The 18461-nt window shown below is 39.0% G+C and overlaps 1 protein-coding gene across 1 annotated transcript in view; it reads left to right on the plus strand.

Moving 5' to 3' along the window:
- LOC101738889 (low-density lipoprotein receptor-related protein 6) overlaps positions 1-15706 on the plus strand; it is a 30277-nt gene extending 14571 nt beyond the window's left edge. Inside the window, exons 15-24 of the mRNA XM_038014932.2 lie at positions 1191-1433; positions 2436-2574; positions 3124-3399; positions 4520-4702; positions 5810-5978; positions 6944-7122; positions 7991-8149; positions 8855-8966; positions 9257-9453; positions 10377-15706. Coding sequence (XP_037870860.1) covers positions 1191-1433; positions 2436-2574; positions 3124-3399; positions 4520-4702; positions 5810-5978; positions 6944-7122; positions 7991-8149; positions 8855-8966; positions 9257-9453; positions 10377-10599 — 1880 coding nt within the window. The 3' untranslated portion in view covers positions 10600-15706. The remainder of the gene's footprint in view (positions 1-1190; positions 1434-2435; positions 2575-3123; positions 3400-4519; positions 4703-5809; positions 5979-6943; positions 7123-7990; positions 8150-8854; positions 8967-9256; positions 9454-10376) is intronic.
- Positions 15707-18461: the final 2755 nt, after the last annotated feature.

Here is an 18461-nt window from a genome sequence, read left to right on the forward strand (position 1 = left end):
GGATCTTGAAAATGTCGTAAGTGAGATTCAGGCATCTGTCAAATATATTGTGTTGTATGATGGCTACCCGCCACAAGTGCACATAAATTCGATTTTGTATTTAATACTTTAATTATGAATTTAAAACTTATTAACAATTTAAAGGCACATGTCGTTTACAATTCGGTTTCAACACAAATGCTTAGTTATTTAGTTGATTTATGTTGTACTTTTATATTGAAAACTAGACTAGATTGAACTGGTGATAAGCCCGTTATAGGTAGACCACAAGCTTGTTTATTTCTGCTGCGAAGACATACGCTTTGATTTGAACAGTGGAATAGCAATTGTACAGTGAAATTAGAACTTTGTACTCATGCCTTAAAGTCCGTGATGGCATTCACGGGCTCCAGTGACCAGTCAGAATGTGGTGTGCTGTGAGCTCGTTTGATTCATGATGCATTAAAAAAATGCATAATATCTATAAAGAATGCAATTCAGAAAACTTAGTTGAAATATAATTAATTTTGGCATAAAAGCACAAAACATATTTGCTGTAATACTCGTATATATGACGGAGAGGCTGGTTCCATGATGTCTTTAAAATTTTTACTTTGTTGACGCCATTCTCTTCATCATTATCGGGTTATAGGTAATAAACCCGAATGTGCTGTTTTGAGACACTGGGTTCATATACATACCCATATACCAGGTGCCTCAAAGCAGTGCAGATTTATGAATTAAATGTTTAAATGTTTTAATTGCTAATTTTAATTTTAATTTTACTAACATAGTTCTAAGTATTATTCTACTTACAACATATGGACTTAAGAGGGTCTGAATTAGATGAATTTTATTTTATTTATTTATTTATTTATTATCACTGTCTTTCATAGTGACAGTAATTAAGACTCACTTTTCCAACGAATTCTATTTCAAGTGTACAACGATAAAAACAGAGAGCTCCGCCTCAGTCAGCTGCTCGAGTAGAAATGTTTTGTGCGACAATAGTCACATGTATTTATAGCAGAATGTGGAGGTAGCTTAGTCATGAATTTTCTTAAATACGGTTTTAAACAGTTATTTACGTATATAACATTAAGAAAATAGTTAACTTTTACGATTTTTAGATAACTAAATAGTAACGTTGCGCCGACGTACCATATACTATGACGCATGGTTGTTTGATATCCAAATCAAATTTCACACAGGCCAAATACAGCAAGCGAGAAAAACGGACGGCTCAAATCGAAAATCAATACGCAAGGACTTGGACTACATATCGGATTTGAAACTGTATCATCGCGCCAAGTCCATGGGCAGCAACCAATGCGGGGTCGACAACGGGGGCTGCTCGCACCTGTGCCTGCCCACCCCCGGGGACGTCCGTACCGACTACCGGTGCGCGTGCCCGGCGCACTACCGCCTCAACAAGGACAACATCACGTGTTCCGGTAAGTCCTCCACTCCATCGACATGTGGCCTGATTCTGAGGAATCCTTTGCCTTTCGTCAGCGTTAACGTCAGAGTAGATTGACATTGATAGATCTGACAGATCATACTTCATTGCCGAAGGTCGTGTCCTTGAAAGGCCTTTGTGGCTCTTCCCACTTCCTTCGGTTTTTGACTTCCGTCAGGGCGGTTGTGACAGAAACTCCGATGACCGTGCTTACTTGATCCGACCAACGCTTGGTGACCGGCCGAGGGGTCTTTTCGCTTCTAAAAATAGAACACTAAACATCAGTGCTACAAGTCAATTTAAAAATACACGTTTGTAAGGAAAATTTGCAGGAGCTAATAATATTCAAGCCATTAATTCAAGCTGTTAATTTTTTCATTTCACATCCGGCAAACATTTTGTTATGAGCGGGTTTGTTTGCTCTTCGTCTGGATGTCTGTTATCTATATATGTATATATTTAACCATATATAAGTATGTTTATAAGTATCCGGTACCTATAACACAGGAAACTAACTTGGGATGACCGTGCGTGATTTGTTCGTAGTTATTATTATTATTATTTTAAGGGATTTTATGACCTGGTAACTAAGACCTTTAAGTCAAGTCTTATTTTAATTTATATTCTTATTTTTATGAAAAATAATAATATGGAATGAAATGAAATGAAATGAAGATGATTAATTTGAGACATTAATCAACTGGGATAAAATTAAATGAAATGAGATGGGATGAAATATAATCTCAGTAAAATGGTGGTCATTTACTGAGATTTTTCAGTGGACTTTTTGGAGGTTCCCGAGAAGTTACGTCCAGCGGCTTTGTTTCATTTTCCCACATCACTTTCACAGATATTAAACAGTTAATAAACCACCGCTATTACACATTTAAACCAGAAGAAACACTAAAATATAGACAAAATAAAACAAATCATACAACTTCACTCCCCAAAAAGTCCAGTTATTATTATTATTGTAAAACAAGTAACATTATTCCAGAACCCGAAGAGTTTCTGCTTTTCGCTCAAAAGAACGCCGTCGGCCGGATCATGGTCGCGAACGGAGAGTGCAACGACGCCTACATACCGCTCACCGGCCTCAAGAACGTCCGCGCTATCGAGTATGACCCGGTCGAGAAGTGAGTCGTCATCCGACACGGATTTTGAGGACTTTTCATAGTCTATCGTTGAACTAATTTGAATAGATGCACCAATAGCCACACCATCTGGCGCCCGTGGCAAATGAATTATGGCTATTTATCTATGTTTCAAGTAAACGGCTGGATCGATTTGAATAATTTTTTGCAGAACAACGTCTGCCGGGTCCGCTATATATTATTATATATTTTTTTAATTGCTTAGATGGGTGGTCATGCTTACAGCCCACCTGGTGTCAAGTGGTTACTGGAGCCCATAGACATCTACAACGTAAATAGGCCACCCACCTTGAGACATGATTTGTAAGATCTCACTTTTAACAGTACAAGAGCTGCGCCGCCCTTCAAATCGAAACGCATTACTGCTTCACGGCAGAAATAGAAATAGAAGGACGGGGCATTTACATTGTAGATGTCTATAGGCTCCGGTAACCACTTAACTGTAATGCTCTAACTAAAAACACTTACATAGTGTTTTGCTAACCACTGCTCGTCGCGAGCGCGCAATCTAATACAAAATGACGTTTTCAGGCAACTGTACTGGATGGACGACGATTCGCATTCGATCCGACGCGTGCCCATATCGTACTCGAGCACGTCTGCCGTCGCGGACTCGGCCGCCGTGGTCACCGGCCTCTCGCGCCCCTACCACATGGTGCTGGACGTGCTGGGCCGCACGATGTACTGGACGTGCGCCGACCGGGACTCGATCAACGCGACCTCCATCGACAACAACTCGTCGACCGGCGTCATCGTCAGGGGCGACCGAATGCTGCCCAGGCACCTGGCCTTCCATCAGACTAAACGGTGAGGTTATTAAGGGTTTTTTTTTTCTTTTCATTAATGCACAAAACAAATTACAACCATAGAAATTATAAGCTTAAATGTTTAACATAACAATCTGCATTGCATTCAGAACAGGCGCATACAGAAAAAAATTAACAACTCAACAGATGCCTAAAATATACTATGTATACATACACATTTACGCTCACACACACACACACACACACACGCACACACACACACACACACACAACACACACACACACCGTACGCACACACACTCACACATATGTAAGTTACTATCTGATTAAATTATAGTACATTGTGCAAAAAGGGAGAAAAGTAGGACATTTCCTGCGTGTTTGCCGCGAACTTTCTTTTGGTACTCCACGAACTTTCGGCCTGGTAAGAGAAAAATAGTATGTGCACCGCGGGAAAAAAGTAGGACAACTCATCCCGCGTGTTTGCCACCGCGTTTGCGTTTTGGCAATTTCACACGCGGGAGGAAATGTCCTACTTTTCTCTCTTAGTGCACAATGTACTATTATAACAAAATATAACTTAGCAATTAGTTATTCCTTTCATATATATCATATATAAAAGGAATGGGCGTGCTCATGGCCCACCTGATTTTAAATGGTCACTGAAGCTCATATTATTTCAACAAAGATGTCTATGGTCTCCAGTAACCATTTAACACCAGGTGGGCTGTAAGTTCGTCCACCCATTTAAGCAAAAAAAAAAAACAAAATGTGTGCAATTCACACGTGGTAGAAGTGAAACCTTCCAAAATTAAAATACAATTATCCTAAACGTCTTAAGTATATGTAAAATTTTGTCATTAGTAAATAATTGTAAGGTAGCGCCCTCTGTAAATTGATATTTTAATTTCACGTATAATCCTAAATTAACAAGAGCTTTCATACACACGTTAGTATTAAAAAGTCTCACAGATGGCGCTGTATTAAATAGTATGTATATTTCTGTCTCATTCTTTGCTGGCTTCATCCTACACATTTTTGTATTTGTGTCTCTTACCTGTCGTTTTTTCCGTTGCATCCGGTTTGAAATCACAACGATTCTAAAGAAGTTTTCACTTCAAAATTGTAAAAAAAGAAGAAAATGACCTGTTGTTGTACAGCTACCTGATCTGGAACGACGTGGGTCGGGGCGCCATAATGCGCGCGAACGTGGACGGCACCGGGCGCGTGGAGCTGGCGCGCGCCGACAACGCGACCGCGCTGGCGCTGGACCAGAGCGCCGGCACCGTCTACTGGGCCGTCAGCAGGCAGTTGCACGCCGTCGACCTAGACTCCTCTAACAGGTAACTATACTGAGACCTTAGAACTTATAGCTCAGGTGGGTGGCGCATTTACCTTATAGATATCTATGGGCTCCAGTAACCGCTTAACACCAGGTGGCTGTGAGCTCGTCCACACACTTAAGCAATAAAAAAAAAGGTCCCCCTACTGTTTGTAACGCGCTGGGGTTCGGGATAAATAACCACTGAAGTACAACTTAAAAACCTATTTAACACTTAGAACACTTACAGAGCATTTTACAATTCGTAATTCGCTTCGAGTAGTTCCGATTACTGACTGACTACGTGCCATCTCTGCAAGGCGTTTATAGTCGATACGATATCCCTCGAATTATCGAGAACACTCCTGACAGGTCGAGTAGTTTCGATATGTGTTTCCGATATTTGATAATAGGTGGCGTTGTACTTCTCGAGCGTTCTAGGTGCTACTAGATCCTTCGATATTCGTTCGACTATTTGGTGATAGATAGTGTTACTCTTACTAGTGTAACAATACTGTTTGTTACGCACGGGGGTTCGGGATAAATAAAGCTTCCACCGAAGTACAAATTAAAATACCTGATCCCGTGGACCGAATGGTAAACCATCCACGTCGCTCTAAACACGTCATTTCAAATCCTCTCAATCTATTAACGATGCCTTTAGGTACTTCAAGCACCGGTCATCGTCCTCGCCGAACTTGTCGCTTGCGACGAAGGGCTCGACGAGTAAATTAACCCGCAGACACAGCCCACTGAGTTTCTCGCCGGATCTTCTCAGTGGGTCGCGTTTCCGATCCGGCGCTAGATTCTGCGAAGCACTGCTCTTGCTAGGACAAGTGTTAGCAATACTCCTGGTTTGAACCCCGTGAGCTTACCTACTCGCCCGGCTACGTTGACATAGCCTCTCAAGGCTATCAGCTTAGGTAGAGAAAAAAAGAGAAGTAGTCTTGAGAAACACAAATTTATCTATGGAATTTACCATTTGACAAAATGGTAATGGTAACCGATAATAATAAGAAGGTATTGTCAATCATAATGGACTCTATGATGATCAAGAACCAGTAACAAGAATACACTAGGCTTCTTATGATAAATATTTGATTAATAATATCGCATATTGCGCCCACAGACGCGTGGTGTGGCAGGGGGGCTGGGCGGGCGCGCTGGCGGCGCAGGGCGGCGGGGTGTACGTGTGCGGGGGGGAGCGGGCGGCGCGGGTGCCGCTGCACCGCCGCGACGCGCCCGCCACCCCGCTCCCGCACCTCGTGCGTCTGCTCGCCCTGGTCGCCGTGCACAAGGTACCCACTACCGTCTGCAACTTAACTTAAAACTAAATAAAGTTTTGTTGCAAATATTACTAAGTTGTACTGGTGGTAGGACCTCTTGTGAGTCCGCACGGGTACATACCGCCACCCTGCCTATTCCTGCGGTGAAACAGTAATGCGTTTCAGTTTGAAGTGTGGGGCAGCCGTTGTAACTATAATAATTCCTTACAACTCATATCTCAAAGGTTGTCTGCATTTAGATGTCTATGAGCTCCAGTAACCTTTTAACACCAGATGGGTTGTGAGCTCATCCACCCGTCTAAGCAATAAAAAACCGTACTCCGTTCAGATAATAAAATTTTAAATAAAAATATTTGTACTTAATACGACTGATTGGTTCGTGTCTTAACCGTCAGGGTTTCTATTTCGCAATTTAGGCAGTTAATGATGTTTAGGTTGTGCGCATCTACTACGGAAGAAGCAAAATTTTACCCCTAAGGAAGTAAATATGAGTTCTGAATGGCTGTATGGCCAATAAAAAAATAATTAATAAAAAATTTAAAGTAATAATAATCCATTTTATCATTCAATTCAATTAATATTTGTTTCTACTTGGAAAATAGAATAAATAACTAGAAGAAAAGAGTGATGAAAATATTAACACTAATCATACCAACATTTACCGGTACCTATTTCTACCATAGCGGGTAGTAGTAGTACAGCACAGTAACAAACAAAACAAAACAAAAAAGGATAATAACAATAGATTGATTGGTAAGAAAATGTCTAGAAAGCAAATGTAAAAAATCAATAAAATGATACGTGCATTTTCAATACAAAAGTTCAAAATGGATCATTTGACCCGTTATGGCATGTTGAGTGTTAAATGTATATTATAGGAAATAATTGTCTTATAGTTTTGTGGCTTATTATAATATTACTTTTACATTAAATATATGTATAAAAAGTGTATAGAAATAATAATGTGCGTGTCGCAGGTGGAGCGCTCGCACCCGTGCTGGGGCGGCGGGCGGTGCGGCGGCGCGGCGTCGTGCGGCGCGGGCGGCGCGTGCGGCTGCGGCGTGCGCTGTCCCGCGGCGCCGCCCGTGTGCCCGCCCTCGCACCTGCTGTGCGACGCGCACGCCTCCCGCCCGCAGTGTCTGCCCGTCGAATGGAAGTTTGTATCACACTATTACACATTGTTTTTTTTTTCTTTTAATTTTTTTTTAATATGAATACATATTTACTAACAATCTTCTTCCTATTCGTACACTCTTGACAGAGTGGTCGTAGTCATGCATCAGTCGGATCGTGCGATACCGATGCTCTCGCGATCCGACGCCATGTGGCACGATGTTTCGCAGAGTGAGAGCAATCATTTATGTTGGAGTCAGTCACAGATTTTATGAGGTCTGTCCATCGTGTTGGAGATCGTCCGCGGGATCTTTTGCCCTCGACTTTCCCTTGCAACACCGACCGCTCAATAGAGTCCTCATTACGAGTGTTGTGCACGAAGAACTTGAGGATTCGTATGTGGACTGTTGACGATAGTCTCTCCTTGATGTTGAGCTCTTTCAGGATCGAAATGTTGGTACGTTGGTACTAACAATCACGCCATGTTAATTGGTCCCATGATAAGTTCGTAAAGAACTTGTCTTACAGGTACCAGATAACGGAAATAAATGTAAGATTTTTATTAAACACATACATAATAATATATTTAAGATACATCCATAACCCTGGGAAAGACATTTATATTTATCATACAAATATCTTCCCTTGGCGGGATTCGAACCCGCGACCCCCTTGTGTAGCGACCATGTCACTTACCACCGTTATTGTATCCCACTGCTGAACAGGGCTCCCTCAATATATTTTATGTCAAAATGGCCGGTTTTGCGTTGCCCACATCCAAAAGTCCCTCGCGATTTTCAGCGGGTTACTTACGTTGTGTTTCCTTGTACGCGATCGTCATTCGAGTGTTTGGTCCTAGCGGCCTCCTGCTCTGTTCTAAATTTAAATTCTCTAAGTAAACTCATAAACAGATGTGACGGGCAACAAGACTGCGAGGACGGGCGCGACGAGGCGGAGTGCGGCGCGTGCGGCGGCGACGTGCGCTGCGCCGACGGCACGTGCGCGCCCGCGCTGTCGGCGTGCGCGGCCGGCGCGCTCTGCGCCAACCCGCCGCCGCCCGACGCCTTCAGGTGAACCGAACTAATGCACTGTACCCGATTACAACGCATCACTCGTCACATTATTTGTTTGTTTATTGTTAAATAGGTTAAGAGGTTACCGAATCCTATAGACATTACTGAGGTGAGTGCCGTCACATTATTTGAGACGAGCGGCCCGGTCCGGCTCCGCTCGGGTCTTTAACAAAAATTTCAACGATATTTGACGTTGTTTTATTTTATTAAATAAAATAACACTTATTGCGGCATAACTATAATAGTTAGACATAGCTGTCACGACACTATTTGTAAATATTAATGTGTTCTACAAAGTCGTAATACATTATTTTATTCTATCATGAATAGTTTTCGCAGGGCACGCGATGTAAAGAATATTTTAAGTAATTTTTTTACACCTCGGGTTACATTATTGGAGTTTTAGTAAGGATACTATTATTATTTTTCAAAAAAATTATAGCCTATTATATTACTCGGGAATAATGTAGGTTCCATCAGTGAAAAAATTTTTCAAATCAGTTCAGTAACTTCGGAGCCTATTCAATATAAACAAACAAACAAATCTTTCCTCTTTATAATATTAGTATAGATATCAGGTCTAATACTCGATGCTATAAATTATTGACTGCCCCGTCGTTAAAAATGAAACGCATTATCGCGACAGAAATAGCCGGTCAGTTTGCCCTGCCACTGTTAAATCTCCAATTATAACGACTACAGATGTGACGAAGGTCTGTGCATCGCGGCGAGGTTCGTGTGCGACGGGCGGCCGCAGTGCGCCGACGGCTCGGACGAGGCGCCCGCGGCCTGCGCCTACGGACACACCGACCAGGTGAATGGAATACACCCGCCCCTCACTTAAAGCAGAGACTGTATATAACGCTTTTAACTATATACGTATAATAAGTATAGTGATGTTAAGAAACCCGTTGAAGTTTGATGAAGTTCGGTGCTCGGTAGTGCAGACCTGTTTCTTTCATTTAAATCATCCTTATTAAAATATATGTACTAATTTATTAATGTTTAATAACATTTATGTTTGATGTGAATTTATTTGGAAAACAACAAGCTAATTCAGAAACGTCTGTGAATGTTTGAATTTAAATATAGTTTGTATTGCAGTCGAGTGGCGGCGGGCGGCAGTGGAGCGCGTACGGCGTGTCTGCGGGCGCGGTGGGCGCGCTGGGCGCGGCGGGCGCGGGGCTGGTGCTGCTGCGACGCTGGCGGCGCGCGCGCGCCCCCGCGCACCCCGCGCACCACGCGCTGCCGCTGTGCCGCCCCAAGCCGCAGCCGCAGCCGCTGCCCGCCAGCTCCACGCAGTCAGTACACGCACATCACCACTGCACACTACTACACACTGCTTAATGATCTCCGAATGTTTCCTTCCTTCTACATCTGAGCTAGATTTACAGAACATATTTCAAGCCCGCACGGCACTACCGTTCTGTAGGGATGGACGATATACATCGATGTATTTTAAAAACGCGATGTATGCTAATACTTCAGCATCGAGTATATATCGATGTTTTTCATTCGATTCATCAAATACGTAAATGATGAGATGAGTGTACTATGAGTATGACCAACACTGACTGACGACTGCAGTGAATTCACGACGTTTCGTTTCACGAAACCTTATAATCAGTGCTGCCAATATAACACGCCTATCATTTATCGATTTTACATATTTTTCCTTATACTTACCTAGTTTTCTTTAGGCCTAAATATGTTATTGCGAAAAAATCTATGTTTTAGAAACAACGATGTATGTATTTCTGAATATATCGTATAAACATCGAAGCAACCGATCAATGCATTACATAGGACAAGATACATAGATAGAAAACATCGATAATAATATATATTTTAAATTTCCATCCCTACCGTTCTGCCCACAGCTGTCACTTAAATGACAAATATATATTCCGGTATATAAAATGAAACAGTTATTATATTCGATAACCACGAAATACCACATGAACTGCAAACTCTTATCTACTCGCACAACTAACACATCGTGTCTAACGGAGTCACCAGCTTGGGTCGTGTCTCGGACGGAGATCGGACCGTTGGGCAATATTCCATTAAGCCGGTTTTTTCTAACATCTTGGTGGTCCCATATATAAAGAGCAGGGGGTTCGGCAACTGGCAATAAAAATAAATGGGTTCACATAGTTTTTTGTAAAGTTTATAGCGATTGTACCCTTTGATATTTGAATAACATGAAGACTAACTTCCCCAGGTCATCGGACAGTATATCGTCCAGGTACCCGCGCCCCACAGCCAACCCTCCCCCCAGCCCCGCCACGGCCAGCGGGGGAGCTCCGCGCCGGAGGGCCTACCGACACTACCGCGCCATCAATAGGCCTCCGCCCCCCACGCCCGCCTCCACCGATGCCAACGACTCGGAGCCCGAGCCGGCAGCCAGGGCGCCGCCGCCTTCGCCCGCACCGGCTCTGTACTGAAAAACAAATTTATCGGTTAAGTCACCAAGGATATACTTGATTTTATTACGTATACTAGCTGTACCCGTCCGCTTCGCTGGGCATTTAAAATTAACATTATTATTTCTCACCCCACAAACAATCTCATCATTAACCTCCCCGCAACTGGTGCAGGGAGTCCAACACATATAAATATTAGCCTACCCATTAAGTACATGTATTTTATACATGGATACCAAGTTTCAAGTCAATCGGATGCATGGTTCAGTAGTTATAACGGAACATCCGTAAAAACCACTGTAGATTTATATATTAGTATAGATTTACGTTTTTACAAAATCATCATCATTTGGGTTTGTAAATGTAAAATAAATAAATTGTAATCTGAACCATTAGCGAAGGACCTAAGGCCCAAATTGTAGGGCCTCGTATCGGAGATAACGGAAAAGTTACCCAAGACAAGTTAACAGGGAAATTAAAACTAGTTGACTACTAATATCGCATTCATGATTCCCGATATTTCGAATGCTTTAATGTTTCCGTGGTCCCTGTCGACTTAAACGTGAAATTTAACCCTAAAAGTAATTTTGTTTAAGTTTACGAATACTTAATACGAGTCAAAATTATAAATAACTAAAATATCAAACATTAGTTTATATGCAAAATCGCATTTAAATGTCGGTTTGATGACAGACGTGAACTATTCTAGAACTATTACAACTTGAAATGTGAAAGAAAATTATTTTACTCCTACCCACATATTTCGTAGATGCAATTAAAACATCGTCTGAGTTGCGTGCGACGTAATCGAGTTGATTCGATTGAAATAGAACTGTTGCTGCTTTAACGTAGAGTTGAAAATCGCATATCAATTTTAACGGTGCTCCAATTTTTGTATTAATTGTTATTGAATTACTGCATAGTCTACAAATCAGCATTTTAATTGTGAACACGAAAGAGAACATTTAGTATTAACGTAACGTATTTTGTAGGCAACGGCTTAACTCTGCTCCCGGCATTGCTGAAGTCCATGGGTGACAGTAACCACTCACCATCAGGTGGGCCGTATGCTCGTCTGCCTACAAAAGGCAATTTAAAAAAAACGTAAATTTAATGTATTTTTATTTCTCTAAAATATTTGTTTCTCATTTTTTATGCAATTTTTTATCATTCATAAAACAGTAATTAGAAATTGTGACTAAGCAAAAGATTTGAACAAGGACCGTACTGAAGAGAGAACTATTGTATTTTAATAATGGTGCTATCGCAACAATGTTCGTGCCTGTATAGTTTTAAGAATTAAAAACAAAACTAATCTCTACCTTAAGCACTAGGCGAATGTAAATAAATATTGAATATACATATGTTTTACGTGATTAAACTGAAATATTATATTATTAGTTTTATGTGATCATTTAATTTTAATAATAAATGTTTATAATTGAAAATTACGTTAGAACATCGATTTGATTCATAGGAATATTTGTGGTGTGCTGTGGTGGGTTGCGCCGCGGACCTCACGCGTACTAACGAGACTTGGACCTCAAGTCTATGTGTGTGAGCTGTCTCATACAGTGAGACAGGTCTAAGCAATATTGTACCTTTAGAATTGAAGTGGCTTAATTCAAAATTATTGTTTTCTTTTTTGTTGTAAACTCCAAAAATGTAATTGATGAATTGTAATTTTTCAATTTCGATTTTAGCCTTAAAGATTTAAAACAGACGGAAAGTGTTTTTTGTACCTTTTCTAGATTAAAACTTAAATTTAATTATTTCTTTTTTTTTAACTTAATTTTGTATACTGATAGAATGCATCCTTATAAGTCGTTCAAAGTATAATAAAACTCATTTTCTTAAATGTTTTAGTTAAGCCACTACTTCAATTATATAAAGGTGCGATTTATAAATAATAATAACGCTAAAATGGCTTTAAACCGATAAAGAATTTGAAAGTTTTTCGTTCCTAGTATTTCATGGCGGCTAAATACAACACAAACACACGACAAAGAAACTGTATAATATTTTATGTGCGAGTGTTGTTAACTAATAAATTTGTTAATTATAAACATTATGAGCCGTTTTGAACTAATTTTGAATATATATTTTTATAGTTAATTATGTTTGTTTCTTATGTTACGAAAGTAGTTAAAAATAAGTAGTGCGTAAGAAAAGTTCAAGGGGAGGAGATAAGTGACGGAATAAATATATTTTCATGTTATTATTGTAAGTCGCGGTGATCGCTTAACATCGGAAGGGCTGCGAGCTCGCGCCCTCTGTGTTGATTGTGAAACTGTTGACTCGAGGAGACAAATAAGTTATAATGTCAATTGTAAAACATACTTCCATTGTACAAAATTGTTGTAAAACTATTTAGGTTTAGTCTTAAGATGAATATGTACTATAATATTATGATTATTTCGAGCCATATTATGTATCAGTCGGGTTTTTTAACACTAATCATACCAACACTTACTGGTAACTATTTCTACCATAACGGGTAGATAACGGTACACGACAAGTATTACACAAAAACTGAAACAAAAAAAAGCAAAAGCACTTGGGACTGCCGCGGTAAAGCTATTGCATAGCATTTTTATCAGCTTATGCAATTATAATTAAACAATAATAATTTAATATTAAAACAATAATAAAATAAGACCACGCTTTATTTACAAACATTAAGAAAAGCAAAACATTAACTATCCTCTTCACACTCATAAGCTAGGCCGCGTGAGAGAGAGATGGGCAGACTTTTCATGATGCGCATGCAGTGTGACGTCACGCCGCGCGCTTATTCACAAACACTTTTTTTTTGTTTTTTCCTACCTAAGCTGAAAGCCTTGAGAGGCTATATCAGCGTAACCCTAACTTTTGTAGGTGAGCTCACGGGGCTCAAACCTGATGACGTTGCTAACACGAACCCTAGCAAGAGCCGTGCTTCGCAGAATCTACCACCGGATCGGAAACGCGACCCACTGAGAAGATCCGGCGAGAAACTCAGTGGGCTGTGTCTGAGAGTTAATTTACTCGTCGAGCCCTTCGTCGCAAGCGACGGGTTCGACGAGAACGGTGACCGGTGCTTAAAGTACCTAGAAGCACCGTTAGTGGATCGGGAGGATCCGAGATGACGTGTTTTGGGCGACGTCGACTGCTTTCCATTCTGTCCGCAGGATCGGGAATGTAGTTACCGGCGGCCACGATGAGAGGGTTCTCGTGTCGTGCCGCTTTATCGAAGGTGCTACACAAGCGCAACGTGTGAATGTGTTGAACGCGAGCTACATGGTAGGCGGAGTGGAGGGTGTTAGGTTTTATTTTCGTTACGGAATTTCTTGATTCGGTCGCCGCGCTCAAAGCCTGCGATAAAAGCTTTGCAATAGCTTAAATAATGTATAATAACTGTAGATTAATTGATAAGAAAAAGTCATGAAGTCAAATGTGCAAAAGCAATAAGATTATACGTGTATTTTCAATGCAAATATTCAAAATGGGCAAATTCGACCCGTTGTGGTATGTTTAGTGTTAAATAGCCTTTTTAAGTTTACCTCGTTAGTTCTATGGGATCTCGACTATAGCTGTTTATAAATAAAATTCATAAAGAGATATCACTCGAGTATGTCAATTTCAAAAGCATAATTTTCATTGAATTTCGACCTAATGGCTCCGTCAGGAATTACATTGTCGATATCGAAACTGTCTAAACTGTTAAAAAATGTTTGATTAATGAAAAAAAAACATATTTTTTTTGGTATTTGATATAATGTTTCGTGTAATAAGTGGAAAATGTATGAACGTTTTGTAAGTCGCCGTGGCCTAATGGATAAGACGTCCGGTGTACTCGCATCGAGTGATGACCTTGCATCGGTGTTCAAATCCCGCAGACAGGTACAGTGGCGTAGCGAGCTTAACTCGCGCCCTATTCAGACTATTAGTGCTCCTTTTTATTTACGAATTAACATTTATTATATTACACTAGCACTAAATATACAATATATCAGGCAGAAATCAATTATAATCAAAAATACAGTAATTTTGGTTTTGCGGAACATTTGGCGCCCCTTTGTGAGTTGCGCCCTAGGCATGATGTCCCTTCTTGCCTCCCCGCGCTACGCCACTAGATAAATACCATTTTTTCTATTGGAATACTTAGCACAATTCAAGAGCAAAATCGACTATGAAGGCATAATCATGTAATAAAAATCAAAGCAAACAAGCTAACGCGAGTAGGTACCACTGCCCTGCTTGTTTACGCCTCGAAGCCAGAAGCTAAGTTTGTAGCGTGGAAACTCCTCATGTCACACAATGGAAACTCAGGACCTTATATCTCGAGTTAGTTGGCGACATTCATGTTACGTCATGGCACTGGCGACCACTTAACGTATTGTGGGCCGTGGGCGAGTTAACCCGTCAATGCTATAAAATGACATTTGATCGAAAATATTCACGTTGTGCCTATTGTGACACGCACGGTGGCCGCTAACACACACATTTAAGTAAACCAAAAACTTAAGTGTATATTAAAACTATTACATATACCATTGTATTTTTCATATAAAATTAATTTGTTCATCTAAAATGATTAAAAGTTCATAAAATACTTTACAATATTGCATTTATTTGGATTTAATACATAAAAAAACCAAAGTTTTAACTAGGCAGCATCAGATTAAAACTAAATTTACGAGACGGTTGTGATGGAATGACGCTGAAATTATTTTTGCATTTATCTGTAATTGTGTTTAACCCTTTGAGCGCGAACCGTCGATAGATCGACTCTCTGTGAATGCGTATAAAGCGGAGAGCGTCGAAATTCCGACTATCTGCGCAGTTTCGACCTGTACGGACATGTCTTAGGGCGTGCATGCTTAAAGTTTTTAAAAAGTTTATAAAATTTATAATTTAAAATTATTTTACTGTGAACTTAGAACTGATTTTTGTGTTTTGTTTTTGTTTTTATAAGGTACTTTTTTTGAAATCCCTTAGAAATTTCTGCTAAACATGTGAAATTATGCTAAACATTAAAAGGGTCAAATACAAATTTAAATACAAGTCAATTTCTATTGATACTTTGTCTTATTTTCGTTTACTAAGTGAAGGAGGACTGGAAAAATTAATAAAAAACATAACTGTTGTATTGTGTTTTATTTGGTATTAGTAATATTTTATATTGTATTTTTGGCCCGAGCTGCTTTTCTGCTGTGAAGTCAAATCAAATCAAATAAAAAAAAATTATTCAACATAAATGAAAGTACATACTTGTTGAACGTCAAAAGAACTACCGCCAATTCACAAGAACTAGCCTCCGTCCTGAGAAGAATTGGCAAGAAACTCAGCGGGCATGTCTTTTTTTTAAATATTAGATTATTATTTTTTTAATATAAATTTTTTTTGTTAAATATTCATAGTAAAAGTAGAGGTGTGCTCCGATGAGTATCAGCCATCAGAATTACATTGAAATGTCAATGCACTTCGTATGTCAAATTTGGTGACACCTATCAATATGTTCCAATAAGCACTTATTACCGTTTGGGCGGTGAAAAAGTAAGATCATTTAGAAAAAACTACTTTAATAGTCTTTTTCTTTTATTTTATTGCTTAGATGGGTTGAGAAGCTCACAGACCGTCTGGTGTTAAGTGGCCCATAGACATCTACAACGTACACACTACACGCTACACGTACTAACTACAACTTAGTCGTACAAAACTAACAGGAGCAATTTAAAGAAACTTATTGTGGTTGATCACAATTAAAAACTACCATAGACCGAAGTATCTTTTTCTTTTACTACCTAAGCTGAGAGCCTTGAGAGGTAATTTTTTTATTTTTTTTTTATTGCTGAGATGTGTGGACGAGCTCACAGCCCACCTGGTGTTAAGTGGTTACTGGAGCCCATAACATCTATAACGTAAATGCACCACCCACCTTGAGATATAAGTTCTAAGGTCTCAAGTATAGTTACAGCGGCTGCCCCACCCTTCAAACCGAAGCATTACTGCTTTACGGCAGAAATAGGCAGAGTGGTGGTACCTTCCCGGACGGACTCACAAGACGTCCTGCCACCAAAGAATATAAAGAACTGAATGAAGAATATAAAAAACTAATATGAACATTACAACAAAAAACCTTTCAAGAAAAAAAAAATGTATTAGATTACACGAATTCTCGGTGACAATCACACTATGAGTCATTTGAAGAAACGAACCATTTCATTGCATCAATCGACTCACATTCACATAAAAAGACCGAATGGAACATATTATTACTCGTTCGTTAAACGGACCGGGGAAATCATTCGTTCCATATAATTTACTCTTCGCCCTGATATACCTACGGTTAAATGAGTCGTCTATTATCAAAGGTGGCAATCTGTGCATTTGGATAAAAAAATGTTATTGATATGTCAATACAGATTGATTTGAATATAATCGTCTCCTTCAAAGAATACGGTTCAAAATCTGCATTAAATAAAGGTTGATACTTAACCTGTTATTTATCTAAGATGTCGTTCAGAAGAGTTTTGTGGCTGCCAATGGAATACAAAGTCAATAATTCGTTTTTCTGATTTACCAATAATTGTCCAAAAGTCACATTGCCGGCTTTGATAATAGTCGACTCAAATATAGAAAAGTACAATAGTGAAAAAGAAACATTCATTTAGCAAGTCCTCTTGTAAAGCCACGTGGGTGGTTTCTAAGTTAATTTCTAGGCAGTAGGCAGTGTTGAAGATAAATTTGTACTAATAAAATTTCTTACAAAAAAAAACGTTTTACCAATAGTAAACGTATAAAGTACTAAACTCATTTATTTAAATCAGAACGAAAATTAAGCAGCTTGACCACACTGAAGGGACAGATAGAAACGGAAATAGAAAGATTTTCAAAAAAACTTTAAAAAATATCTATTTCCGAACCTTGAAAGTAAAAATTTTGGAAAAACGCGTTATCCTAATATTGGATTACTTTAACATGGATTATTTTAACACCAAAAATTCATATGTTAAATTAAATAAGTACCGACGCTTGAAAGGCAAACATGACTAAGCGACAATAACTGCTTTGTACATAAATGATAGGCAATAACCATATTCGGTGCGCAAAAAATATATATTTCTAGGTCTATTAAAATCATTTCAATCCTACAGCTACTAGCTAGATTCTACTACATCTAGATTCGTTAAAATAAATTTTGTTTTCAGGTAATTCAACTTGAAATTAGTCTACTGTAAAGTTCACGCATTGTCGCTTAGTCACCGTTTGCCTTTCAAGCGTCAGTACATTATTATGCAATTATGTACGCAGAGCTTTTTAACACGCTTTTATTAGCTTTTTATGTATGTATATATGTTTTGTTTGTTTTTTGTATCTAACGGAAACCTTGAACATTATTTTCACTGACTTCCTTGAAAATTTGTGCACACATTATAGACGAAGACAATATATTATTAAATTTTAACTTCTAATAAATAAACTTCTCTCTGACCGGTTTTAACAGAATAAAAAAGATTAATTTAATAGTTAGTTTTAATTATTATGTAGTTTTCAAACGAAGTGTAATTTTATTACATTAGATTTAAATTACATACATTACAAATTACATTACAAGATAACATGAACAAAAGAAATTTTAAGTTAAGATTCGTTTTTTTCTAGGACAAGCTAAACATTTATAAGATGGTAAAAATTAAAATAAAAAAAACTATGATTAATTTTAACTGATTATCAATGTACTTAGTCCGACTGTTATATTCGTATATTAGAAAAACACACAGATTTGACCTTTCTTTGTCATTTGATATTCACAAGAGTGTTCTAGTACTGCTATAAAACTTCAAAACTGCCTCAAACATTTTATACACTCACATTAACCTTGGTAATACATATAGCTT

The sequence above is a fragment of the Bombyx mori genome, chromosome 13 (assembly GCF_030269925.1).
Source record: "Bombyx mori chromosome 13, ASM3026992v2".
NCBI lineage: Eukaryota > Metazoa > Arthropoda > Insecta > Lepidoptera > Bombycidae > Bombyx > Bombyx mori.